Raw genomic sequence first — 26,932 nt, forward strand, 5'->3', positions numbered from 1 at the left:
GTGGCACCCCAACCCCCTGATCGCCCTGCGGCTCTGTGAGTGACAGGGTGCGGTGCCCCTACCCGCCCCCCCGCGGGCCCTGCTCTGTGTGTGACTGGGTAGAGCCATAAACCTCCCCATCAGCCCTGCCCTGAGTGTGAGAGTGGCGGTGCCCCAACCACCTGATCGGCCCTGCTCTGTGGGTGATATAGGGCGGTGCCCCTACCCCTGCTCCCCCCACGGGCCCTGCTCAGCATGTGATGGGGTAGAACCATAACCTTCCCATCGGCCCTGTCCTGAGTGTGACAGTGGTGGTGCCCCAACTCCCTGATCAGCCCTGCTCTGTGGATGATAGAGGGCGGCGCCCCAACCCCCTGATCCGCCCTGCTCTGTATGCGACAGGGGGCGGTGCCTCAACTCCCCTATTGGCCCTACTCTGTGAGTAACAGGAGGGAGCTCCTCAACCCCCTGATGGGCCCTGCTCTGTGCGTGACAGGAGGGAGCTCCCCAACCCCCTGATCGACCCTGCCTTGATTGTGATGGGGGGGCGCCCCAACTCCCCAAACGGCCCTGCTCTGAGCCCCACCAGGGGCTACACCTAGGGATTGGGCCTGCCCTCTGCCACCCAGGAGCAAGCCTAAGCCAGCAGGTCGTTATCTTGTCCCCTCAACTGAGAGTTCGACTGGGAGTTTGACCAGGGGGTGGGGCCATCTGGCCAACTGCCCACAGCCCCTCCCCCTGGCCAGCCTGGCCCTGCCCCAGCCAGTAGCAGCAGGCAGCCAGGGGAAGGGAGGTCCCGGCCAGCAGCTGGCAGCCACTAGGGACCCTACCCATGCATGAATTTCATGCACTGGGCCTCTAGTCTGTAAATAAATAGCCACATTTTAATAGTTCAACCTAACAAGAAAACCATCTCACAAAAGAAATGATCATCATTCACAGTTAGGTATGACTCACCTAGAAATCCTTGTGCTACCTCAGGTGATAAACTGGGATGTGGTTCCAAAGCTACATTAATGCTTTCTTTTAACTTGGAACTGTAGTCCTGATCAAACAACAACAACTTTTCTACAGACCACATTTAAACCTCTATTATTCCCCACCTGTCTCTGCAGCTTATCCAATGTGTGCCATCTTATCAGATCCTGGTGAATCTGCATGATACTTTGAACTCTCAAAAGTACCTGTAGCACTCAGGTTTATACCAATAATAGTAATAATAATAACCAATTTTGTACCAATAATGTCACATTCATTCACAAAACAACTATTTTTTCAGCATCATAAGCTCAGTATCGCCCTAGCACTAGAGGGATGCTGAGATGCAAAAGACACAATCCTGTCGTCAGAGAGCTGTCTACATGAGGAGCAAAGACAGCTCAGTGAAAAGCAATAAAAAAGAAGAAAGAACAGCAGAAGTGGCTCTGATTTTAGAATTTAAGAGAAAGTTTAGGGGATTAAAAAAGCAGACATGAAAAAGAAAAATGTTTTAAAAATCAAATTACTACAATTACTACTGAGATACAAACATCTTCAACACCACCAGTGCACGTTATTGGGGACATCCCCGCCACGTCAATGCACACGTGTATTTCTTTCTTTTCTTTCTTTTTTGACAAAAATGAAAACATTATATCTAACCAAAGCTTCTAAAAACAGCTTTAAAAATCCCACTATAATTGTTCATGCTCATTTGCTTGTAAATATAGATCCACAACGTTTTAACTGGTTGAATAGCATCCCTACTGAGTTTACTTAAGTCATTCCCTATTGGTTAACTTTTACATACATCTTTAGGTAGTTGCCCAAATATTTATTTAGGATACATTCTTGCATGTGGAAGAACTGGATTATTATTATTTTTTTCCACAAAAGAAAAATAAGGAATTTATTTTATGACGTACTTGTTTGGATGATTACTTACTGGTAATTAGTACTTCTACATGTTTTGAAAGGCAACCATTTTAAGTGACAATACGTATCAGGCTAGTAGAAAACAGTTAAAACAAAGCCCTCTCTTTGGATATTACTAAGTCATGCAGACAAGAGAAGGTACATCAGGTCTGGTCCAATGAGGCTTCTTGGAATTATCAAAATGTCTTTTCTGGCAAAGATGAATTTGGCTCATCATAGAAAGAAGGTTCTTTGAAGGCTGCTGCCAAACTCATTTCCCTTTGAAAAAGTAAATTTGAAGGCATGATAGTGCAAGAGGTAAGCTTTGATTAACAGAACATTTACAGACTAATGGTGCTTAGTCTCTGCTTTCCAACTTCTTTTAAAGAATAGAAACTATGTTGACAAGTTTCTCTGCCTAAGTTTACCAGTATACCCATGGATCACACCAGAATTAGGACAACTTGATTATCTCCATGATTCTGTCCTGACACCTACCCGCGGGGTCTGCGGGTGAGGCCCTGGGGATGCGAGGCCCTGACAGTTCTGTGCTCAGGATTCTCTTGGGAGCCCAGGGGCCTGAGAGAGCAGTTCTCCCACCAGATTAAGTCCTCAAAAAACTCTCTTATTAGTGATTAATAAAACAGTGCTGAGTGGAGTGTCTTCTGTGTAGTTAAATCTGGGAGGTCTGAGTGTTCCCGGCGCTCCCCGTGGGGATGAGCCGTGGGCCGAGAATCCCTGGAGTGTGAGTATTCGCTACTGGAGGCTCTGTCGGGTCAATCAGATTTTCATAGTCAAGGTCATCCCACCCCGCCACGCTGTCCCCAGGGGCTCTCTGGGAAGGAGGAAGGCCCGCACCAGCTCCGGGGTACTTCAGTCGGGCACTGTTGGGGGCAAAGCTGGAGGAGCCCATGGCTTGAGGTCGAGGCATAAAGACACTTGTTTCCACGCGAGAATGGCTCAAAGTACTTTCTTGATTGTTTGGGTGAAAATCTGAATAAGGGGGCGGGGGAACAGAGACCTCAGCATCTGCCAGTGTACTTCCACCGTCAGCTCCGAACCCCGGGTACGGCGTCCGAGGGCGGAGCGCCGGCTCCAGACTCTTGCAGGGCACCTGTCTGCTGACCATCGCCTAACTGCAGCTTTCTTTCTTGTTCCTTTTCATTTTTTCCTCTGAGTGATTTGTCTTCTTCATTTGTTCACTTCCGCCTCACAAGATTCATCTACTCGCGCACTCTGTCCTACATCTGCACACGCTGCCTGCGCCCTCCCCTGCAGCGCTGTACACCTGATGGATGGCCCTGGTGCCCTTCATGACTCCATGCTTGTCAAAGAAGCCAGTGCCGCGTTCTTTACTGGCTTTGGCATGACTCTGAGGCCCGTTTGGCACTGAAGACGCTTTATACGCTTGCTGGCTGATGTTGCCCAGGTTGGGAATAGCAAGGGATATCCTTTGATTATACCTTCCGTTTGGTCTGAAGAGGACACATGCTAGAGCAGCGGTTCTCAACCTATGGGTGGCGACCCCTTTGGGGGTCAAACGACCTTTTCACAGGGGTCGCCTAAGACCGTGGGAAAACACATATATAATTACATCTTGTTTTTGTGATTAATCACTATGCTTTAATTATGTTCAATTTGTAACAATGAAAATACATCCTTCATGTCAGATATTTACGTGACAATTCATAACAGTAGCAAAATTACAGTTATGAAGTAGCAACGAAAGTAATTTTATGGTTGGGGGTCACCACAACATGAAGAACTGTATTAAAGGGTCGCGGCATGAGGAAGGTTGAGAACCACTGCTCTAGAGCATGCATGCCATTGATGGCGGTGGAGATGAAGCTGAAGAGGAGGAGGATGCGGGTGAGCTGCTTGGGAAGGACCTGCTCCTCCTATGACATCTGCTGCTGTGTGTTCCGTGGGAATCTGTACCACCCGATCGCCTTCTTTCTCTGTCTGTACCACCCGATCGCGTTCCTTCTCCGTCTGTACCACCCAATCAGGTTCTTTCTCTGTCTGTACCACCCGATTGCGTTCTTCCTTCTCCGTCTGTACCACCCGATCGCGTTCCTTCTCCGTCTGTACCACCCGATCGCGTTCTTTCTCTGGTCTTCAGGAATCCTGTTCAGACTCTCATCGTTACCTTTGCTTGCATAGTTATAAAAACTAAAAAACTCTGAACAAGGCTGATGGTTATAGACTTCAATGACTTGCAGAAACTCTGTGTTACTGATTTGGGAGTCACTGATGCTAAAGGTTTCCTGTTGTCTCACCTCTCCCAGCAAAAATCCTTCGTGGTCAGCGTTGGTGTTGGCGCCATGGAAACACATAGCACTGAAGGTGTAGCCCGAAATGGAAGCCGCATCATGGAAATCTCCAACGCTGGGTTATTTTCAAGTAAAGCACTTCCTTTGGGAGACGTGTGTGTGTATCTTATATATTCCAATTGCTCCTGAGTAAAGTTGTACCAATGTTTATTACCATAAGCAGGGCTGTGCATGTCTATTCTTGCTATTTCATTTTAAAAATCTTTCTCATTCCGCTGGGTAAGAAATGGTATCTAATTCTCATCTTCTTTTGCATTTATATTTTTAGTAAGTTACATTTTTAAAACCTCTTTATTGGTAATTGCTACTTCTTTGTTAATTGCTGCCTTGTTCTTAACTCAATCTATTAGTAATTTCATATTTTTCCTATTGATTTATAAAAACTCTTTCCTTGGAAAGCTATTAAATTCTTTCTCATCATTTATGAAATGAATATTTTCTCTAAATGAGCATTTTTACTTTGTTTCTTGTGTTTTTATAATAAGCAATTTCATGTATCTCGCTTTAGTATTATATAGTCACATTTATTTTCTCTTATGACTTTCATATTTTTAATTGTCATATTTACATCTAATGCACATTTAAGAGGCCATAATTAAATCTTACTATAACTCAGAGTTCACATAAAATATATATAAAATGAATGTGGTCATACAAAGTGGCTTTACTTACTCAAAGTACACATTTTATTTTAAATTTAGAGATGGGTCTTATTGGGGAGTAGGGATATTCCCAGCAGATCTTTTTACTTTCAACAATTGTAGTATTTGATATCAAAAGAAATGAAAATCTTATTTTTCTGAACCAACATTATATTATTTTTGATCACAGTCTGTGGTCACTGTATATATTTTTTCTTTTCTGCTAAACTATAAGTGTCATATGAATTAAGAGTGTATCTTCCACTCAAGACTGAGTTCTGTGGCAAGTTATCTATGAAATAGTGGTAACTGGATATACACAGTTTAATACATAATTTGATATATATTAAGCCCTGGATAATTCAGTGAATTTTGTGTGTTAGACACATATTAAGATTTCTGGAAAATGAGCAAGATGATAAATAGTTAAAGGTATTTTTGGAACCATTAATCTAAGAATAATATATGAGATGAACTGAGGGATGTGTGTGTGTGTGTGTGTGTGTGTGTGTGTGTGTGTGTAGGAGAGAGATAGAGAGAGAGAGAGAGAGAGAGAGAGAGAGAGAGAGAGAGAGAGAGAGAGAGAGACGCTCCAAAATCTAGGCTTTCACTGAATTGGCAAAGGATGGTCAAACCAAGGAAGCATTTTAAGAATAAAACTTGCAATGGAAAAAATCAGGAAAGTGAGAAGAAGAGCAATCTGGGCTGGGCAGGGACAGGAATAGTGGTTTTGGTGTCAGATTACTGAATTTATTAATAAAGGACAGTCAATTAGATCTGATGCACAGACTGTTAAAGATACAGGACTGGGGCACATATCTGAGTGGACAAGGGGAAGAAGAAAAGGAAAGCAACCTTTGAGAGTACCTACATGGTATGAGACACGGTCATAAGTGTTTTACTCATATAGTTAGAATGTAAATGTCAGTCATACACACATCAGTGATAGATAAGAAGAGCTTATCATGTAGAGCTTGTTTAGATACCAGCTCCACCATTTCTAGCTTTTTAGTTCTTGAGACAGTTTGCTTATCCTCTCCATAAACCTTAGTTTCATTATCCAAAAAATGAAGATGATAATAATAATGTCTACCTCAAAGAGCCAGAATAAATTATATAACCCAGAAAAAACAGTACAGTGCTTGTAATATAATAAAAACTGAATATAGGTAGTCATTAATAGGAAAAAAACAACAATAGAGAACAACTAGCTTTAAGGTTGGTCTACATTAAGGGATAGAAGAGAGAGATACTAAAAAAGACAGAGAGGTATTCAAAGAAACGGGAGAAAACCTTAAAACCGCAATGTTATGGAAATCATGGGGCTAAAGGTTTCTGAAGAGCTTGTTAATCAAATTTAGTCATGAGGATAGAGAAATGGACTATTTAGTCCTGGTTGTTCTTCATGTAAGAAAAGTACATTTGGCAAGCGCTACATACCCAGAGTTGGTCATCCATGCCAGGTGGGTTCTTTTTGATAAAAGCACCATAGTATGTAGCAATATTCCGGTGGTGAGAATATTTTTTCAACATGTTAATCTCTTGTTTGATTTCTTCCTCTTCATCCTGTATTAGAATAATAAATATTCAGTCATGAAAATCCATGTCTTAGAATTATTTTCCATCACCATCTATATCAACTACATAATAAATTTCTTTCTTAAATTTTTTGTTCTGTGGTGATAAGCAAGCACAATTATTACATAACTCGATTTTCTTGACTGACTACAAAGAAAAAATTTGCAAGACAACACATTGACAATCCAAGGGGTATTCTGTTTGTATGGCAAATGGGCATAGCTGGGGGGAATGGGGGAGAAATATAAAACAAAACACCTCATTCCTTCACCTGCTAAAGATCAAAGTAGGCTGTTGAGATAAAATTCACTCTAGATCTCTTGGAACTATGTCCATTGAATACCTATTACTGATCAGATCTTGTATAGGAAAGATTTAAAGTGAAAAGAAAAAAACATAGACTCATATTTTAAATTTAAGTTCATTTTCTTTGAAGTCTACTTTCATTGAAGTACCTGACTGAAGATGATGAAAGTCAAATGAGAAAGGTAGTGAGGGTAAGTTCCCTAGATCTGAGGAAGTTCACAAAGCTGGAGTACCCATCTCACCTTCAGGAAACTAAACATGAGAAGAAAGGGGAACTGCGGCAGTTATTCAAGAAGAGATAACTTTCCTACAGAGTAAGTGTCCTCATTCTGGTTTCATTCATTCTGAGCTTCAATTTGGAGTCCACCAACTTGGGTCATTTTTAGACACCCCCCACCCGTGTCCTTTCATAATTTTATTTTGATATGTGCACATCAGTTGGACCTTCAATTAGTATTTTATTTTTGAGGTTGGTGGAGAAAAATTTATCCCAGGAAAACTGTTTTAGATGTAGCAGTAGAATGATTATGCCTAAGTGTAAGATGTTACCATGACCTGAAAGACCACTAACATGGTGTCCCTATCTGTTCCCTTGCCCCCTCCATCTGCTCGGTCTCCCTACAGTCTCTCTACATTGCTGAGTCATTCTGCAAATGATGTCTTCTTTCGCTTCCTCTTCTTCACACAATTTCTACTCATCATTTTTCATTGAATGAATTGACACTCCTCAAGGACATCTTCCCTAATTCTCTCAGGCAATGTCAAATTCCCCTACTATATATATCTTTTCCACCCCTACACTTCTTCCCCCCGCCCACACACACACACTTCTTGATGCATGTGCAATATTTGCTGGTACCAGTTGGGGGTATGGGTCAGTCTGTGTCATAACTTCCCTCTACTTGACTCTCTTCACTATGAATTGTAAGCTCTCTTCTGCCTCCAGATCTTAGTTCTAGAGTCCCTCCCCCCACAAAGCTCTCTGATCTGCCTGATTTGAGTCTAGCCCTGTGGATAATCATGTGCCTCTCCCTTTATATCACTTACAAGAGTTGCAATCCCCATTTATCTGTCTAATCATTTAAGTATTTCTTCCCTATCAGTCCATAATAACTCTTAACAGAGGAATAGTTTGCCTTTTATAACAACCCCAGCACCAAGCAAAGTGCCTGTGAATAAATGGAAGAATGAAAGAATGAATACCTAGAAAGGGTCCAATCACTCACTGCAGCATTAGTGAGGCTTGAAAGGAACTAGTAAGAATAAGATGAGTGTGATGACATGTTGACATTTCCTAACCACACAAAACTAAGTTTAATAAAAACAATGGAGATGTGAAAACCTAGGAGAACTGAGCAGGCTACACATCATATGTTTTAACTGAGTTGAACACTAATCTCAAAATAGAATGTATGATTATGATGCTGAGCCAAGGAGCAGCACATGGCCTTAATGGTGGAAGGAAGTGAGGGGTTTGGATGGAGGCCGAATGGGGAGATGGCATTTTGCCAACCAATGAAATTCTTCCCTGCAGCTATTGAAAACTGCCTACACCTTCACCACAGGCCTCATGAGAGGATGACCTTCAGCTTGCTGAAATGTCCCTGTAATGTGCCTCAAATGTCTACCATAGTGCCTATTAGCTATTTTAAACTCTCCATGTGAGGCCCAGTAGTTGTGAGTGAAGGTAGGATGAGCAGATGTACTTTAGGCCTAAATAGGAGGGGAGAAAACATACCTGAGAATTTCTGTGGGCAGCCTGGCATTGACAGCTGCTTGGATTAAAGAGGCAACTACACGAGGCAGTAAAATACCAATCACAGTCCAACTGCAGCCTGACAGCTTCGGTCATTCCTAGTGAGGAGTCGGTCTGCTTCTACAAGTATTTGCTGCCTGCCTTCTGGGTTCTTAACAGGATAGTGAATGATGTGGCAGAATCAGAGGTGGGGGTTGAGGCGTAGAGGGAGTGCCTAAAAGCTTACCCTATCATTAAGAAAAAATAAGACTTATGAAATAGTTAAATAACAGTTAATTCCGTTTATAAGTACATAAAAAATAAATAGTATTGGAGATGAGAATGAAGTCAATACATTCTCTATCACTTTGCAAAGGTAAACTGAGGTGATGTGACCATGAAGAAAGTATATGCACTGAGTTAGAAAAATGAGGGTGAGTAGGATGGGGGAGGCATGTTCAGTTTGGGCTCCACTCATTTCTGGCTGTGTGATCTCAGAAAAGTAACCTATCCTTTTGGAGATAGATTTTCTCATCTACAATGAGATACAAATTTAATAATAGTATTACTATATATCCTTGCCTTTTGTGATAATTAAATGAAGTATGTGAAAGTTATAAAGTGTAATACAAATAGACATTATTAATCTTCTCAACTGAAAAATAAATATCAAGGATAGGAGAGCAGGCATGTTAGTAACTTGAATTTTAGGTTTAAATTGCACTGTTTCAAAGTACAATTATGAAACCACTGTGGGTCATGGCTATGTAGCTCTAAAATAGAACCTTAATCTAGATCTTACAAAATCTTGTAAGTGACCATGCAATTTGTCAGGCCCTCAGGACTACTGTTTATCCAGATTTCTATTCTAGGGGAAGGATAGCAGTAAATCATTCAGTGAAATTGAAAGGGAGGCACTTATTATGACTTCAAGAACTCATTTAACCATTCCACAAGCAATCCACCCTCTCACAATATGGCTCATTGAAGGAGATGGGTTATGATGCTTTCAAAAGATAAACACAACTGAGGCTAGAATTAGATTGTACAGTTTTCAGAGAAGGATATCTTTATTTTTTAAATGGATTATTCTTATGTCTTAAGAATTAAGCACAAGGATCAAGCTCACTGGGAAACTAATGACCACTGGGTCATAAGAAAAAACAAAGTAATGCTACCAAAGTCTCACAAATTTTAAAAAAGAGTCTTTTAATAAGTCAAGTCCAGTGCTGTCGAAAGAACCATTACTTCAATCAGAAGCCTTTCAAATCTAGTCCGAGCTGAATCAGACATGGCATTTAAACTTTGCAAGTGTCAGATATTTTCACCTGTAAATGGGAATAAGAATATCTATCACCTCTCAGGGCTTAGAAATGATTGTTTATTTAAGCATAGCATTATTATCAACATAAAGATTTTTTTCAAGATCATAGGAATCAATTTATTGCTTAGTATTTGTAGTAATTTGAAAAAAAAAATGGCCATAATACTTAGCAACTCCCCTCATGAAGAGGTGAAGTCCATTTCTTCTCCTTGTCGCTGGGTTTGGCCATGTGACTTGCTTTGGCCAATGGGACATTAGCAAATTGATTCAGTTGAGGCTTAAAAAGTATGTGTGTGTTGGAGTGGCCCTCCCTAATTGCTTGCAGAGAATACTCTCAGCCTCCTGGAGGATAGCAAACTATGGGAAGAGAGGGTGATTTTCAAATGCAAAGAAACAGATGATTCCAGGTGATGCTTCTATGCCACTACCTACCTCTGATGATGATATGACAATCACTACCATGGTGACAAAATATAGCAAAAGCCAAACTTACATATTACTCACTATGTACTAGAGCAGTGATGGCAAACCTTTTGAGCTCGGCATGTCAGCATTTTGAAAAACCCTAACTTAACTCTGGTGCCGTGTCACATATAGAATTTTTTTGATATTTGCAACCATAGTAAAACAAAGACTTATATTTTTGATATTTATTTTATATATTTAAATGCCATTTAACAAAGAAAAATCAACCAAAAAAATGAGTTCGTGTGTCACCTCTGACACGCGTGTCATAGGTTCACCATCACTGTACTAGAGGCTGTGTGCAGATTATCGTAATTAATATTCAAAAAAGCTCCATGAAGTAGATGTGTTTAATGATCCCACTTTACAAATAGGAAAATGAGTTTCAGGGAGTTCATTCATATGTTTAAATGTTAAAGCTAAGATTCAAAGGCAGATTTGTCCGACTCCAAAGCCACTGCTCTTAGTTCTATACTGAACACTCCTAGGGAGAAGAGGGCAATCACTCATGATGATAAAACCAAAGCTTCTAATCATGAAAGAAGAGTTCAGGGATATCTTAATCCAGGGCTAAAGAGAAACCTGCCTTTGGTTCTCCAAATAAAGGAGCTTGTTAGGACACATTTATAATATTTGCTTGTGACTGGGGTAAGTTGCATGTTTATTACACAGAGCAACACATTATAAGCCCCTAGAATATGCTAAGATTTAAAAACCGAATTTTATAAGACATTTTAATATTAGTGTGCTCTCTTAACAAATGGTTTGCCCCAAATTTAGTTCTCAATCGATGGAATGGGAATAAAACTATGTAATTATTATAACAGCCGCAGGGGCTGGTCAGTTTGAACTTGAGAAGGAAATATGAGGTGTACAGATTGATAAATGCCACTACCTTCCAGATGTGTGGACAAGGCTACAACCCCTGCTGCTCCTGCTCACTTGCCCTGCTCTCCACAGCAGTCCTTGCTATAAGGTAGGCATTTGTGTCAACTTGTCGATCATTCTCACCTTCATTGTTGACTAAATGTGACAAGAAGTTGAAGACATTTTTTGTTAAAGAATTATTTACTATTAGAATTTGAAGGGACTATTAACATTTTCTAGGATGTTATTTTTTAAAATACATTTTTATTGATTTCAGAGAGGAGGGGAGAAGGAGAGAGAGAGAGAGAGATAGAAACATCAGTGATGAGAGGGAATCATTGATTGGGTGCCTCCTGCATGCTCCCCACTAGGGATCAAGACTGCAACCCTAACATGTGCCCTTGACCAGAATAGAACTCAGGACCCTTCAGTCCACAGGCCAACGCTTTATCCATGGGACATTAACTAAACTAGCTAGGTCTAGGATGTGATTTTTAAATTTTTAAAAATAACTTGGAGAAATTTAATAATTATTCCAATAGAAATTTTATTCAAGATTCTAATAAATAGCATCAACAAAACTAGACTTTTTAAATCAATACATACTTATTTTATAAGTTTGATTATATAATAAGTTTGATCTAATTATTATCAATGACAACAAGGAGATTGTTTTAGTGAATACAAAATTGGAATTTTTTTGAGAATTTAAAGTCACATATCAGCTTCAATATATTAATTTGGAGTTTTGTTTGGTTTTGAAGAATAGAGAAAAATCTACATTTCCTAAGACAAGTACAATTATTTTTTGTTTACTTATTTTGGTAGCAATTACTTTTAAAGAGTATGTTTTGAAATCTTTATACTGAATAACATTCTGCACATGAAAGGAATAACCTGGCAGTACAAATTGAGAAGTTGCCATTTTCCAGTGCCTTCAAAATTGGCATATAATGTAGAGTTTGCTGCTTGCGTTTATTTATTTTATTTTTATTATTATTTTTAAGTGTCCTTGATGGTCACTTGTATTAGTTTTTAATTGCTGCTGTAACCCTTATAATAGATCCATCAAAACAATCCCTACATCTCAAGATCCTTAATATAGTCATATCTGAAAATTCATTTTTGCTATATAAAATAACATATTCACAAGTTTTGGGGATTAAGATGTGGACATTATTGGGGGCCCTTATTCTACTACAGTCTACACTTTATCTCCCAAAGATTAACTTCTTTCCCACATGTAAAATACATTCACTCCCATCCCAACATCTTCAAAAGTGTCAACCCATTATAGCATCAACTCAAAATCAAAAAGCTCAACAGCTCAAATTCCCCAATCTCATCAGGGATGGATGAGGCTTAGGCTATTCTTAAGTGAGGTTTGCTTTTAAAATCACCATTTATTAAATGTTAAAATATGCATACACATTATAAATGAGAATTAAGCATGTGTGGATTCCCTAAAATTATCTCAAGGTGGGGTTATGCACCTGCAAGTTGTATTTTTACAGATCTAAGGAAACAGACCCAAAGTAGGTCAATGAGTTGCCTAAGCCCACATCTCTTCATTGCAACACTGATTGAACTAGTGACTTTACCATGACATTCTGCAGGCAGCTCCTAGATTTGCTTTATGCGTTAACCGTAAGCTAAATAAACTCATTCAACAAATATTTAAGTGCCTACTTGTATCCCAGGCACAACGCTCAATGCTAACAATGTAATAATACAACAATGGGCATGACAGATTCAAGCTCTGCCACAATGACACTTACTATAGTCTAGTGGGGAACACAGATGGAAATCAAAGAGTGACAGAGATGGATAGCTGATCTAATTGGGGGCAGTAGGGAAGACGGCCCCAAGAAATCTAAGTCTGAGCTGAATTCTAAAACCCTTGTGGAAGTTATCCAGTTGGGAAAAAAGAAAAAAGTGTGATGTGGTGTGACTGAGGAGGGAAGCATTTTCCTGGCAGGGAAACAGTGGTTGCCAATGCCCTGTAGCTGGAGTGGGTATGGCAAGTTGTCTTCTACAGGAATTGTTAGTCCCATGGAGAGAAAAATAAAAAATGTCTGCAGGAGACACTGTGATAACAACATGCACTGAACATTGTGTCCTACATATTGTTCTCAAATGCTTTATAAATAACTGTATTTACTTTTCACACTAACTTCCTGAGGGAAGTGATATTATCCACATTGACACATGTGGAAGAAGGGAAGGTTAAGCAACATGTCCAGGGTAAGAGTCATGAAGTCATGAGGCATATGCCCAGCTCTCTCTTATGTGGAGGTGGTGTCCCTAGGAGAAGCAGGTAACCCAAGTCTGATGTGCATCTTTCTCACACCCTGACTCTTCCAAACAATCCCAGATGGTGAGATTTTTTTTTTCTTTTTGTCCAGTTTTAGCAAACATTCATGGAGTTTGCTAACTATGGGCAAAACACTCTCCCAGAGGCTACTGGGAGAAGGCCATTTCCTTCTTCTTCAAAGAGAGACGCAGACTGGCCACTAACTTTACCGACAGGAATTCAGCAAATAAGCCAGAAATAGAAAATCAGTGAAGCAGGGCTTCAAATGCATCCTTCTAGTAGGCAAATCCCATGGTGTTACTTTGCTATTTAACTTCTGGCCCCACATTGGTCTAGCAGTAGTTGAGGGAAGGAGTTACAGCCTCCCGCCCCTGGTAAAAAACCACCACCACCACAACAAACAAAACAAGGCCAAAACAAAAAAACCTCCCCTTATAGCTTATATCTTTTTTATTTTTTATTTTTATTGATTTGTTACAGAGAGGAAGGGAGAGGGATAGAGAGCTAGAAACATTGATGAGAGAGAAACATCGACCAGCTGCCTCCTGCACATTCCCATTGGAGATGTGCCCGCAACCAAGGCACATGCCCTTGACCGGAATCAAACCCGGGACCTTTCAGTCCGCAGGCCGATGCTCTATCCACTGAGCCAAACCGGTTTGGCCCTCCCCTTATATCTTGTCTACATATTGAATTTTTGCCTAAAACTATTTGATCAAAGTGTTCAATTTGGAAACTAAAAACTAAAAACCTTGCCAAAGCCCTTGCCAAGCACTCAGTGTCTTCACGACCTGGCCCTAACTTGTCCAGATTCGTCATGTGTCACGCTCTCCTAAGCACATTTTAGTCTTTACACTATGCAGTACTTTCCAGAGCATGCTCTGTGCGCTCTCAAGCCCCACACCTTGGTACAGGCTGTGCCCTTGGCCAGGAATGTCCTCGTCTGATTGTCCTCCTAGGCTTAATCACTACCCCTCACTGCCACACCCAACTGAATAAGTTTGTTTATAAATTGTATAAGTTTATTGTAAAATGGATTAGCTTTACTTATAAATATTTAGGGCAAGGTTGTGTTATTGTGAGTGCCCCCTTCAGGCAAAAGACCACTTTTCCATCTTTGAATTTCTAGTGGCTGTCATAAAGGATGTATTTAGTAAATGCTTATTGAATAAATGAATGAAAGATCACGCTAAATTAAACACTAAACACCCTTCTATATTTAATTATGTGGTTAAGAAGATGGACTTAAAAGATAGAGTTAAAATGCTCAGGCAGATTCACTCCACCATTTACATGTTACATTGAGCAAGATACCTTAAAATATCCTTAGTTTTCTTATCTATTATTGGGAAATAATAATAGAATCTATTTTGTGTGCTGTTGAGGGAATTAAATGAATAAATATATAGAAAGTATTTAAAAGAGTTCTGGCAAATAATCACTCACTCCATCAATGTTAGTTACCATTATTATTATTTTGGGCTGAAATATAAAAAAAAATGGAAGTAGAGGGGTACTTTACTTAAGGCCCAAATCAGTTTTAAAAACATCCACTATAATATGATCTGATGTCATAGTAACATAATTCTCCTAGTTTTGCCTACCCAGCATCCTTCCCACCCTTTTCTCTAAAAGCTCTCAGGTTTTTCTTGAGGAATCATGTTTTCCAACTCTCAGTTCCTGTGGTAGTTTCCAGGGATAGCCACCCAACACAGATGTGGCTGAAGAGAAACAGGGTTTGGTTCAGGGCTGGGACATAACCCAAGCTGGGCCACTGATACTCAGACTGGCACCTCTGCAACTGAGGGTAAGGAATTAATTAGAACACGAATCTGCGGGTGGGAAGAAAACAGAGCCCAGAGATGGGGAGAGACACAATTCCTAATCACAGCATGTGACTTCCTGGACTCTGCTGAGTTTTTTTCTTTTTTTGACTATGCAATAGCCAGGAAATTCTGTTATCAGCTTCACTCAGTTTAGTGGGGCTTTGGTACCACAATCCAAAGTGTCCTGAGTCATGTGATCACCACCGCATCATTGTAAAGGTGAACATCTTGATGTTAACTCATTATCTCAGTAAGTCCTACATGGATTTCAAGGTGTCACTGTAAAGAAACTAGTTTACACCACGAATTTTTGTCCAGAGGAATATGGGGATTTATCCAAGAATCATCGTATCTTCATACTTGGTGGCCAGAGAGCTGTAAATACAAGACCCTAGAAAGTGCTCCTCTGACTTTGGGGGTGCATGGAACTCTTTGAGAAGCTTGTAGAAAAGGCAGGTTCTGGGGCTCCACCCAAAAATTCTGCAGCAAACCCAGAAATATGAATTTCTCATGCACATCCCAAAGGTGCTGATAGTTCAGTGATGCTGGCTGTCCACGTTGAGAAACACCACACTAGAGGTGTTAGTTTAGAAGTTGTAGGCAAATCTCGAGTACACAAATCCACTGGAAAGGAATCCCCAGAAAGCGACAAAATGCAGAAATTCCCATAATTATTTCAGAAAGCAGAATAACTTCAAAGACAGCCTGAGTTTAAGTACTAATTCTGAAGCAACTATGAAGAAATTTGGAACTGTCTCAGATCTAAAATGGGAAGGAAATGAGCATTATATCCAGTAATCTCTGTGGCTATTTTCTATAAAATAAAATAAAATAAAATAAAAAGAAGTGGTATGGAATAAAAACAATAATTTAAGCAATACTTTAAAAATTGATTTCAGGCTTATGGCTTTATCAATGTCATTACAATAAATGATAGTATCTCTGCAGTAAATCATTGCAAACAATTAACAAAGACGACCTTTGAGAATTCATCTCAGTTTTTAACAGAGCAGCTATAATGAGCACAATTATAATAATTGGTAAGAAGCTTTTGCAACATTCCATAATACACAAAAGACAACATGGCAAAATGAAATAGATTGTTTTCTGAGGATACCACATGAGTTTCACAAAGGAAACCTTATGTTGACTGTGATGCGTAAGGGGGATGATACAAAAGTCATTTGATGCTGTATCAGATACCCTGGGAATAAGAAAACCATTTCCAGATGTGTATCCATGTTTGTCTTTGTTAGGGGCAGTGGTTACATAATGGTCAATGATGTGCCTACATCAGGGCAACTATCCAGCCCTTTCAACAGGGGTTCCCCAAGGGAATTAAGCCCAAATACTATAAAGCATCCATTGTATGCAATGGATCGACTCTCCTATGCATGAAAATAGCATTAGCTTTGGACCATCCTTGGGAAAACTGAGAAAATAGTCTCTCAGATCATTTTCTTGTAGGGCTTAGTTGCCTTGTGAAACCCAGTTTAGGAAGGCTAACTGCTACTCCTTAAAAACTAAAAAATTTCCTCTGGGATACATAGCTGTATAAATGTTTTGATCCCAAGCAAAGTGGTCTAGTAAAAGTAAGTGGTTCATTAAGCAATTTAAAGGTCTTACAAATAGAACCAGAAACTAGAAAAGGAATGTCCTGTGCTCTCAGGTCATGCTTTGCGCATCAATATTCAACTCTGTGCACACGTGTGCCCTGAGATTAACGATGTCAGCGGAACTCAACTGCAGTTCCACAGAACCACACAATAAAACTTTACAGCACAAATGTCTTGGACTCCATCCACAACCATGAGCTGCTGAACTGCCACGTGCATTGCATTATGTGCAGATCCTATTCACTCCAAGGAAAATACAGTAGTAGGACTTCAGCGGAATAACAAAATAAATAAATTTTCATTTGTTCTGTGCTGGGATAGAAGGCTCACACATTTATAAATGGGTTTCTATGTGGAGACTGATCATATGTGATCTTGATTTTTGTGTCAGACCCTGCTAACTGACCATACCAGTATCCATTCTCCCTTCATTCCTGGCTAGTAGAACCCAGATTTTTAACTGCACACATTGGTAGAATGAAAGACTACATCTACCAGCTTCCATGCAGCTAGATATACCCAATGAATGTAAAACTAAGTGGAAATATTGTATGTAAGTAGAAAATATTTCCCTGGAAGGGGTTCTCCTCTTTACCCTTCAGCTATCAACTCCTCCCCCTCTTCTGCCTGGCAAAGAATGTGATCAATGGAAATCCGACAACAATCTTGAACCATGGACATGACCTTAAGTGTGGAAGCCATGCAGAATGATGGAGTAGAGAGATAAAACCATCCTTCTACTCCACCACATTGCTGCCCTCCATCCCTGGGCTGTCAATTCCAGACTCCTTTAACACAAGAGAGCAAGACACTTCCGTCATGCATAGGCCTCTATTATCTTGAGTTTTCTGTTTCAAGTGGCAGAACCTAAACCTAATTAGTATAATTTGCATGCAGTTTCGTATTCAGCAAAGGCAAGGTGAATTAAGAAACTAATTTGGATTAAATATTTGAACTGGTTTGCTACCTCTGAAATTGGAATGATGTACTTAGGACAAATAAAGGGAAGTACTACTTTATCTAAGTGCTAATAGGCATATGAAAACAACTTTTTTACTGGTTATAAATGTATATAATTTAAAGAGGAATTCAGATCAATAATAAATAAAGAAAAGAAATCAGTACTATGTGTGGTATAAATGAAAACTAGTGAAATTAGTATTATGGTAGAGAGCATACCATATAATATATACTATCAAAAATAACAAGCCAGAAAAGGTATAAATTGAAGTGTGACATGTAGACATCCATGTGCCTCTTCTAATTTGTATATTGGTTCTTGATACCATTTTGTGACCAATTCATTCTATATGTAGTTACATTAAATAATCCACTTCTCGGCCGATGGAAGACTTTGGTCTTTTAGCTTTTATGTATAGCAGACAAACATCTTAGAAAAATCCCCAGGACAATAGAAAATTATTAACATGCTTTTGATGTCCAGTGAGTCCTTTCAAGTCTGATTTTCACTCTGTACTCTTGAAAAGACATTAACATATTTTAAGTGGACTCAGCAAAAAGGAATGAAAGCACAAGATTGTATTTCAAATAAAGTCTATTCCTTAGATTGTTTTTGATCATCCAGGCAGAAATTTCATTTCAGTCTTGCTCTAAATAATGATAAGAATTTGTGGTTATTATGATTATTTGTTCAACAATATTTGAGGGAGGATATATTAATGTTAAATATCCCACTAGGAGATGAGAGCTACCCAAACTCTTGTCAATTCCAGTGTTAGGTGGACCTCTGGGAAAGTGTTAAGACCCATCACTTCTGTGTAATCTCCATAATATTCTTTTAATACCTGCAAATCCGTGTTCTGTCTTCATATGCAAATATCTTTTATTGTGGTTATGTAAATTATCAGTGCACATTATTTATTCTTCACTCTAACAACATAAGGCAGTGTGTAGATACCTAATTTAGAGTGATTTACTCATTGTCTTCTCGATCAGCTGTTGGATACTCTTACTTCTTTATGTGAAGCACAAGTGGGAAAAGATTTTAGATGTTTAAAAGGATTCTGTTTCTAAAAATTTTTTTTTCTATCCCTAACTTCTCTATCACAAATATATACATACGATTGAGATGGCAAGTGAAAGATACATTACCCCTGTGACGTCCATAACCTTAATGGCTGCAAGCTGGCCTGTTTTGACATGGCGACCCTGTATGAAAAAGATAAAATAAAAAGGATTTTAGTTCTGATGAGCAATATTATCATTCAGTTCCAACTGTGAAGAACAATATTACCTAGATTAATGTTACAGAATGCCAGTGGGGAAGACACACACACACACACACACACACACACACACACACACACACGTCTTAAATGCTTTGAGATCAATTTCTATTTAGTGTTCATTTTGTAGAACATCTCCATCACTTTGTCTTTTGGGCTTGTTTTCACACTGGTTGTCAAGTTAAATAAAAAAGGCAATGCTGAATAATTTGGTCTACCTCCCCTCCAAAGTGTTAGATGAGGGCTTGTGTGAGAGTGGATTTATGCGGCAGGGGAGCTAGACATGACTGGAGGAGACAGTATTTCCTCTGTCCAAAAATATTCACTATGTGAAGAAACCTTAGTTTCCTTGATAATTAAAGTATCTTGTAACGGTCTCAATTGGTTGTTGGTACTTCCATTTTAGTAACTGCTATAATGTCACTGACAGTAACAATGGAAAAGACAGTATCCTAGTGCTCCATTTTAAATTTCACTTCTAAGCTGAAATAAGAGTTCCCGATGAGTCTGACAGATGACTGAATAATACAGCTCTGGGATGGCAGCTTCAGCTACTTTGAGATTCTGAAGATGGAACAATTAGCAGGCTCAGCTCAGTCCCAGGCAACGGCATCCCCAGCACCCGGCAACAGGAGGGCAGCCAAGCTGTCAACCGTGGAAGGGAGAGGGCCCCGAAGGAGGCTGCCCGGCTTGAGTGGCCTTTTACATCACTGGAGAATGTCAAACCTAATTAGGATCCGGACTGAGGCAGACTTTGAGGCACTGGCCAGGAGCTAGCTGACCCAAAGATCACTAGAAACCAGAGACACAGCCATTGCTGAGACAGGGTTTAGAGAAGCAAGTTCATAAAATCACAAATAAACTGCACAGGAAGAGCCCTTCAGGTGCTTCATCCAATACCCTTCTTTCAGAGGGAGGCTGAAACTCACAACTAATAAGGGCCTAAAACCCAGGACACTTGTCCTGCTTCTGCCCTTCAGATCCTGAATTGAAAATTCTTATGTTAAAAATGTAAAAATTATTTTTAAGCAAACTTTCTTTTCATATTTTACTTGAGTTAAACATCGAGACATTCATCTCTCATGTAGTATTTTGTTAATTTTTTTTTAAATTTGAGGACAGAGCAACAAAGGAGGGTGTTATTAAAGGAGAAATTTGAAGTGAAAATGTAATATTGCTCCTAATTTTAAGTTACTTCCACTTATGAGAGCAATGAAAAATATAAACCTAGACTCCATCTCAGTTTGGATCTAAAAATACACATTCAACCAAGGACTAAAAATTAAATTCTGAGGGAGGTGGAATATTTTAAAGCAGTGGCTCTCAACCTTCCTAATGCGCAACCCTTTCATACAGGTCCTCATATTGTGGTGACCCCCAACCATAAAATTATTTTCATTGCTACTTCATAACTGTAATGTTGCTACTGTTATGAATCATAATGTAAATATCTGATATGCAGGATGTATTTAGGCGACCCCTGTGAAAGGGTCATTTGACCCCCAAAGGGGTCGCAAACCGCTGCTTTAAAGGGAGACAAAGGGTTACATTTTTCCCCACAAAAAAGTAGAAGAAAAAAATCCTGTCAGATTGCAGTTGCTGAGTCATTTCTTAATAAAAGAATGAAGTAAGATTTTCTTCTTCTGAAATAACAACAATAACAAAATTAACAGACTAAATCTAGAAAAACAAAACTGAAATTCCAGTAGCTCCCAAAGCCTTCTGTCAAGCAACTCCTCAAGAGTAAAAGGCCCATCCACAAGGAAAGAGGAAGAAAGCACAGCAAACTGGAGAAAGCAGAGGCGGTGGGGTCACTCAGCTGGCGGGCTCTGGCCAGCCTGGTCCCCTGAGCCCCTTCTTCCTTTCTTGTACCTCGTGTTTGAGGTAAAGAACTGAGCTGATGCTTGTTCCTTACAGAATAACTCAACATCAAGGTGAAATCTAAATCACTCAAGGATATAGCACTCTACCCCTTTACCTCCTCCCTAAAATGAATGCGAGAGAAAGAACAATGGTTTTGTCATGGAATAGCCATGTAAGCCTGGGCTTTGTTATAGCTGTTATTTATTTTCTAAAGAACAGCAAGATGGCTTTAGAGCTGCTAGCCTGAGGCTAGCCTGGGAGAAAGAGTATTTTCATTTCTAGGTCACTGAAATTCATCTGTTTCCAGCCGACCACATGAGCAAATGGGGTTGTGGAAAATGGAGACATTCCACCCACTATCTCCTTCCCCTGTCCAAGGACTCACATCGGGTAGAATGTTAAGAGTTCCTCGTGCTTAGCTTAGATTAGATCTAGCCTTTATTGAAGGAAGATTTCTTCCATTTTCTAATTGCAGGTGATGGGCTTAGTTTCTTGTTTCCACAGCATTCTATACGAATGCAACTGATCATATCCAATACTGTGATTTTCAAAATGTGCATCTCAAGAACCATGAAAATCAACTCAAATAGAAAAAAAAAATCACAATGTGAACACGTAGCATGGCAGTTGTTGCATGGATCGAATGTTACAGTACATCTGAGTACATCTGTCTGTCTGTCTACTACCCACCCATCCATTCATCCAACCTTCCTTCCTTCCTTCCATCTATAATTAATGCTGTAGTACACCATTCAGATGTAACACTGAAGTGCCCTACAGCTGTCAGCCAAGTCCCTTTTTGCTCCTTGGCCTCAGCCAAAAGAGCACCGCTCAAAGCCATGCTCCCTCCTACAGAGAACAGAATCCAATGACAGCAACAGAAAGGCCCAGACCTCTTGTCTTAAAGTAGGACAATTCTGAAGGGCCAACTCAGCTCCTGACCACTCCAAGGGATGGTGAGGTCTTTGCTGAGACTGCATTGCAGTTAAGCTCTTTCCTTTGCACAATTCTACATTCTTCACAGGTGTAGATCCGAAGAACACTCCTCAGTAAAATTCCTCCATAGAAATCGCCAAATCAGGATATGTTCCAGAGGAACCCTCCCTCAGACCGTTGGTTCCAGGAATGACCCTTATCACTGGCGGCGGGTGGCTAATTGACTGCTCCTGACATACTGTAGCTGTGCCCTGTCAAATGTTCACTAGTGGGGAAGAGGAGTAGGATACAGGTGCCAGAGAGCACACTGGTGAGTCCAATGTTTCATACTTTTAAGAGTGGAAACAGTACTTTTTTTAAAAAAGGAATCAGATAGCATTTACTGAGAGACACTTACGTACTGGAGAAAGGCAATGAAAAGCTAAGGGTGATGAAGGCAATCTGTGAAAATCATAAGGGAGATGAGGTTAAATCCTGAGATCTATTCACTGTCTTCAGTCAGGATGGGAACATCACACCTGTAGGCTTAGTATGTTCATTCCAAGTTTCAGAGTCTCATTCCTTCCCCATCAGACTGAAGTTGAGGGTTATACTTCTTACTCTACCCTGGTAATTAATTCCTGGGTCTCAGCTTTTTCTACTCTCTGGCTGCAGAGGATACAGGTCATTTGTTATCTATCCAGGCAGCAGTCAAGCTTGAGAAAGTCATGTTGAGCTCAGACATCTCAGGAATGAGGGTCTGGGTCCTTCCAACAAGACTACCATCTAGATCAGCAAAGATGCGAACCAAGATTGGGGCGGGAGTGTGGGGTGTGGGGTGGGGGTAAAATGAGGAGGAAGGAGATGATAAGCATCAGTTCCAACCATTAGACATTATGTAATGGTGAGAGCTTATAACTTTGCCTAGGAAATGAGATCAGACAAAATCCTGGAGGAGCTGTTTCCAGAACTTACTACACAAAGCAAGAAGACCCAAGTAACACAAGTGACTGACTGTAGTATACAACTGTAATATGGCCCCCCCACCTCCGCCCCGCATCCCTCCTTCAGGAATGAGGTTCTCTGAGTCTCTCTCCAGGAATTTACTTTAGCCAAACACAGCAGCTGGACCCAAAGGCATGCTCCCTGCCTAAATTAATGCCCTTTGTCTGGAGGCAGCAAGTGGGCAATGACTGGTTGGTGTAGGAATATAAAAACCTACACCCCTTATATCAAAGTGGAATAATGTTGAAGGGCTATTCCAGCTCCAGAGCTCCCTTTCTGGGTTTTCTTGGGGCTTTGTAGTTGCATTCAACTCCTTCCACTGCCCAAATCTGTCTTCGCTCTCTCACGGGTGTTGATAGAGAGAGCACTCCCCAAAAGACACCTACCAGCAAAATATCTGTCCTCAGAATCTGTTCCCTAGGGAACTCAATCAAAGACTCTATCTATGCATCTACCTACTTACCTGCCTACTTACCTTCTTACCTACCTACCTATATATTAGTATGTGTATTCTTAATACTAATGTAAAAGAATATATTTCTTACTGCATCTGGGGTAAAATTTTTAAGAAAAGCTCTGACCTAAAAGATGAAGATAATAAACTAGGTCAAGCACTGGGAAGTATACGCCAGATTAAAAAAAAAACACCAGCATGTTCAAAGGTCCTGTTGTGCAGTTACTAGAGCATTTGAGTAATTAAAAGCAAGGCCAGTATGGCTGGAGTAGAGAGTAAGTGTCTAATAAGGACTTCACAGACCACTTTGAGGAGGTCTGTCTTTATCCTAAGACCAATGGGCAGCCGCTGAAAGGTTTGAAGCAACAGTGTAGAGTGCTCAAGTCTGCATTTTGAAAAGATTGTTCTAGAGCAGTGATGGCGAACCTTTTTTTTTTTTAAAGTATATATTTTATTGATTTTCTACAGAGAGGAGGGGAGAGGGATAGAGAGCCAGAAACATCGATGAGAGAGAAACATCGATCAGCTGCCTACTGCACACCCCCAACTGGGAGTGTGCCTGCAACCATGGTACATGCCCTTGACCGGAATCGAACCTGGGACCCTTCAGTCCGCAGGCCGATGCTCCATCCACTGAGCCAAACCAGTCAGGGCAATGGCGAACCTTTTCAGCTCGGCATGTCAGCATTTTGAAAAACCCTAACTTAACTCTGTTGTCGTGTCACATATAGAAATTTTTTGATATTTGCAACCATAGTAAAAGAAAGTCTTATATTTTTGATATTTTACATATTTAAATGCCATTTAACAAAGAAAAATCAACCAAAAAATGAGTTCGTGTGTTACCTCTGACACGTGTGTCATAGGTTCGCCACCACTGTTCTAGGGGCAAGGCATACAACAGAGAAAATCAGAAAAGATGATGGAAAAATAATAATTATAATGCTACTTAGTAATTCATTTGAGATATGATGGGGACTTGGACTAGGATGGAAGTTACAAAGAAGGTGAGTAGTAGAGAGTCAAAAAGAGATATTCAGGAGGTCAAATCAACAAGATTTGGGAGTGAGTCAGATATATATTGACCCCACATTTCCCACAATGGCTGACACAGCAGGTACCTGATAAATATTTGCTAGATAACAGATTGAATAAAGTAGTGAGATTTGAGGGTTGTATTCAGGTTCTTGGTCAATACCATCCATATGTCTACATCAGTTTCTCCCATCCTCACCCACTGCTCACATTTCTATCCAGCTGCAAAATGTAGAGCAGCAGATGAGCTGGGGTGGTAAGCAGGAATTCCAGTCATTTCACCCAAAATAAGTTGGAAGATGAATTTAGTGAAGTTCCTTTAAATTTTACAGAGACTTTAATTTACCTCTCCACAGATCACAGAGAAACTAGAAATTGGTTTTAGCTTTTTCCTCCTGAACTGTAATGATGATGGAGGTGAACTCTGGTTTTCTGCTCACAGTGAAGATTAAAGCATAGTTAAGATACCTCTTGGGACACCTTCAGGAATGCGACCTTTCTTTGATACAACTTATCTTGAGGCAAAGAGGTAGACCAGACAACTGTATGAAAAGACTCCAAAAATCGTTATAATCCAAGAGCATGGATTTCGGACTATATTTGGCACAGTGTCTATTCCTAGGGTTTTCCCAGGTTAAAGGAGGCCTCTCTTTTTCCTTGGCCTGCATGTGCCATTCATTGGTAGCTTAAAAAAGATCCTCCTCTCCACGGAGGCGGAGCTGTGACCCAGACTTCACTGCTCCCAAACTGTGGCAAAGAGGAAGGAAGGAACCTACACAGGGCAGTTCCCCAGCAACCGCTCTCCATCGCAGCACCACGCTCTGCGAATTCCTCTGCTTGGCACCTCTGAGAGCAGAAAATGGATTGTTTTCAAGATCCATCAGAGCTGGCCCCTCTGAGGACGGAGGCTGCTCGCAGACACAGGGTGGGGAAGAAAAGACAGCGCTTCATTTTTCTTTGTTAGAAACTAGGATTCCTCCATCTTCGTGGCTGCCAGTTTGGCTCCGTTTATAAATCAAAATGGATGATTACAGGGGGAAAAAAATCAAATAGCCACAATTTTTAGCAGACAATAGTTAATGTATGCAGAGTCCGTGGCAGGGAGCCTGCTGCCTGTACCCAGGAAAGGCACGCACAGATGAAGCGACAGCAGTGACGAGGCAGGCAGGCTTGTGGGGTGACGAGAGCTCAAAAAAAATAGCAGAACCAGTCTCTTGGCCATGGCCTTGAGCCAAGAACACATTTCTTAGTAACCTTCTCTCCCAACCCCTAAAATGAGCACAAAACCAAAGATCTTATTACTATTAGTTTATGCCCCAGAGTAACCGCAATTATTCGTGGTTTTTGTACATGAAATTCTGGAAGGACTAAGCCCTCCAAATGTTGGGGTTCACAGGATGGGGGTGGCATATGTGCATCCAGCCAACTCCTCAGCTGTCCCCAGTGTTCCACCTCTCCCCAGCTGCCACAGCAGCCTTCCCTATCCGGAGTCAGGGGATTTAGATGGCATTCAAAAGCGCTGATCCCCCACGCCTGTCCAGGATGAAGTGCATTCACAACGTTAGTAAAGGAAAAAGAGTTACTATATGTGGTGAATTTTTCTCAGAAAGCCAGAGGTATTCAATTTAGGCAGACTTCTTAGTGTTTGTTCTTTCTTTCGCATTAAAATGTCCATGAACTAAATGTTCACATGGCTTCGGAACACTAAAACCCCTCCACGGTGGGAGTCTGTTTAGACCTCTGACATTGCCTAGAAGAGCATCTTGCAGAATGGCTTCAGAACACTAAAACCCCTCCACGGCGGGAGTCTGTTTAGTCCTCTGACATTGCCTAGAAGAGCATCTTGCAGAGAGCATCTTGCAAACAGGATGCCCCCAGGCCTAGCGGACCTTGTGAGCTGCCCCCCAGCACAGTGCACAGAACACTCCAGCAATCCATGGTAATCTGGGAGAAGCCTGGGAGAATTGGGGGAAATACCTGCTAAAAAGTGGCAGGTAAAGTGAGACTATGAGAAAGGCTTCTAGTTTCTTAATGGAGGAAGAAGCTGATGTGGGTGTTTTGCTCAAGAAGGCTTTGTTTTTGGTGTGTTTTCCCAGTGTTAACTAACACACTGGCACATGGGAGTGGGCCTTGGAGACTAGAGCAGACACTGGTATTCTGTGCTTTATAACTTCACGGTTTATCTGAGGAAAAGTTCAGGGAGAGAAAGAGACAACGAGAACAGCAAGGCCCAGACACTGCCCTGCTGTAGTTCCTCCCTCTCGGTCTCCCCTTTTCCAGAGAATAGTCACCAAGGCAGGACAGAGCCCACTGTTCTTGGGAAAGGGCAGCCCATTTTTCTAGGTTTCAAATCAATTGCTCCCTCTCTAAGGCCTATTTTATGAGGCAACCCTGTCTTCCCCTCGGGACCTCTGGCAGGCCCTTTGCTCACTTCCTCCCGCCTCCAAGCTGCAGATTAAAAAGATATACTATGTCTTCCCTCCAGGCCGCATAGGTTTGTCAATTAGTCTGACACTGTCTCCCCCCCCCCCCCCCCC

At 40.7% G+C, this 26,932-nt stretch overlaps 1 protein-coding gene and 1 pseudogene across 8 annotated transcripts in view; both read right to left on the reverse strand.

The window, feature by feature from the left end:
* The window catches only part of TNIK (TRAF2 and NCK interacting kinase), a 346,282-nt gene that overhangs the window by 134,411 nt on the left and 184,939 nt on the right, over nt 1–26,932 (reverse strand). For all 8 annotated transcript variants that reach the window (XM_006764113.2, XM_006764112.2, XM_006764109.2 and 5 more), the window contains exons 3-4: nt 18,990–19,046; nt 6,287–6,412 (exon numbers count right to left, since the gene is read on the reverse strand). In XM_006764113.2, the coding sequence (XP_006764176.1) occupies nt 6,287–6,412; nt 18,990–19,046 (183 nt within the window). The remainder of the gene's footprint in view (nt 1–6,286; nt 6,413–18,989; nt 19,047–26,932) is intronic.
* On the reverse strand, nt 2,546–4,378 carry LOC102754334 (annotated as a pseudogene).

This window comes from Myotis davidii, unplaced genomic scaffold (genome assembly GCF_000327345.1).
Source record: "Myotis davidii unplaced genomic scaffold, ASM32734v1 scaffold115, whole genome shotgun sequence".
Lineage (NCBI taxonomy): Eukaryota > Metazoa > Chordata > Mammalia > Chiroptera > Vespertilionidae > Myotis > Myotis davidii.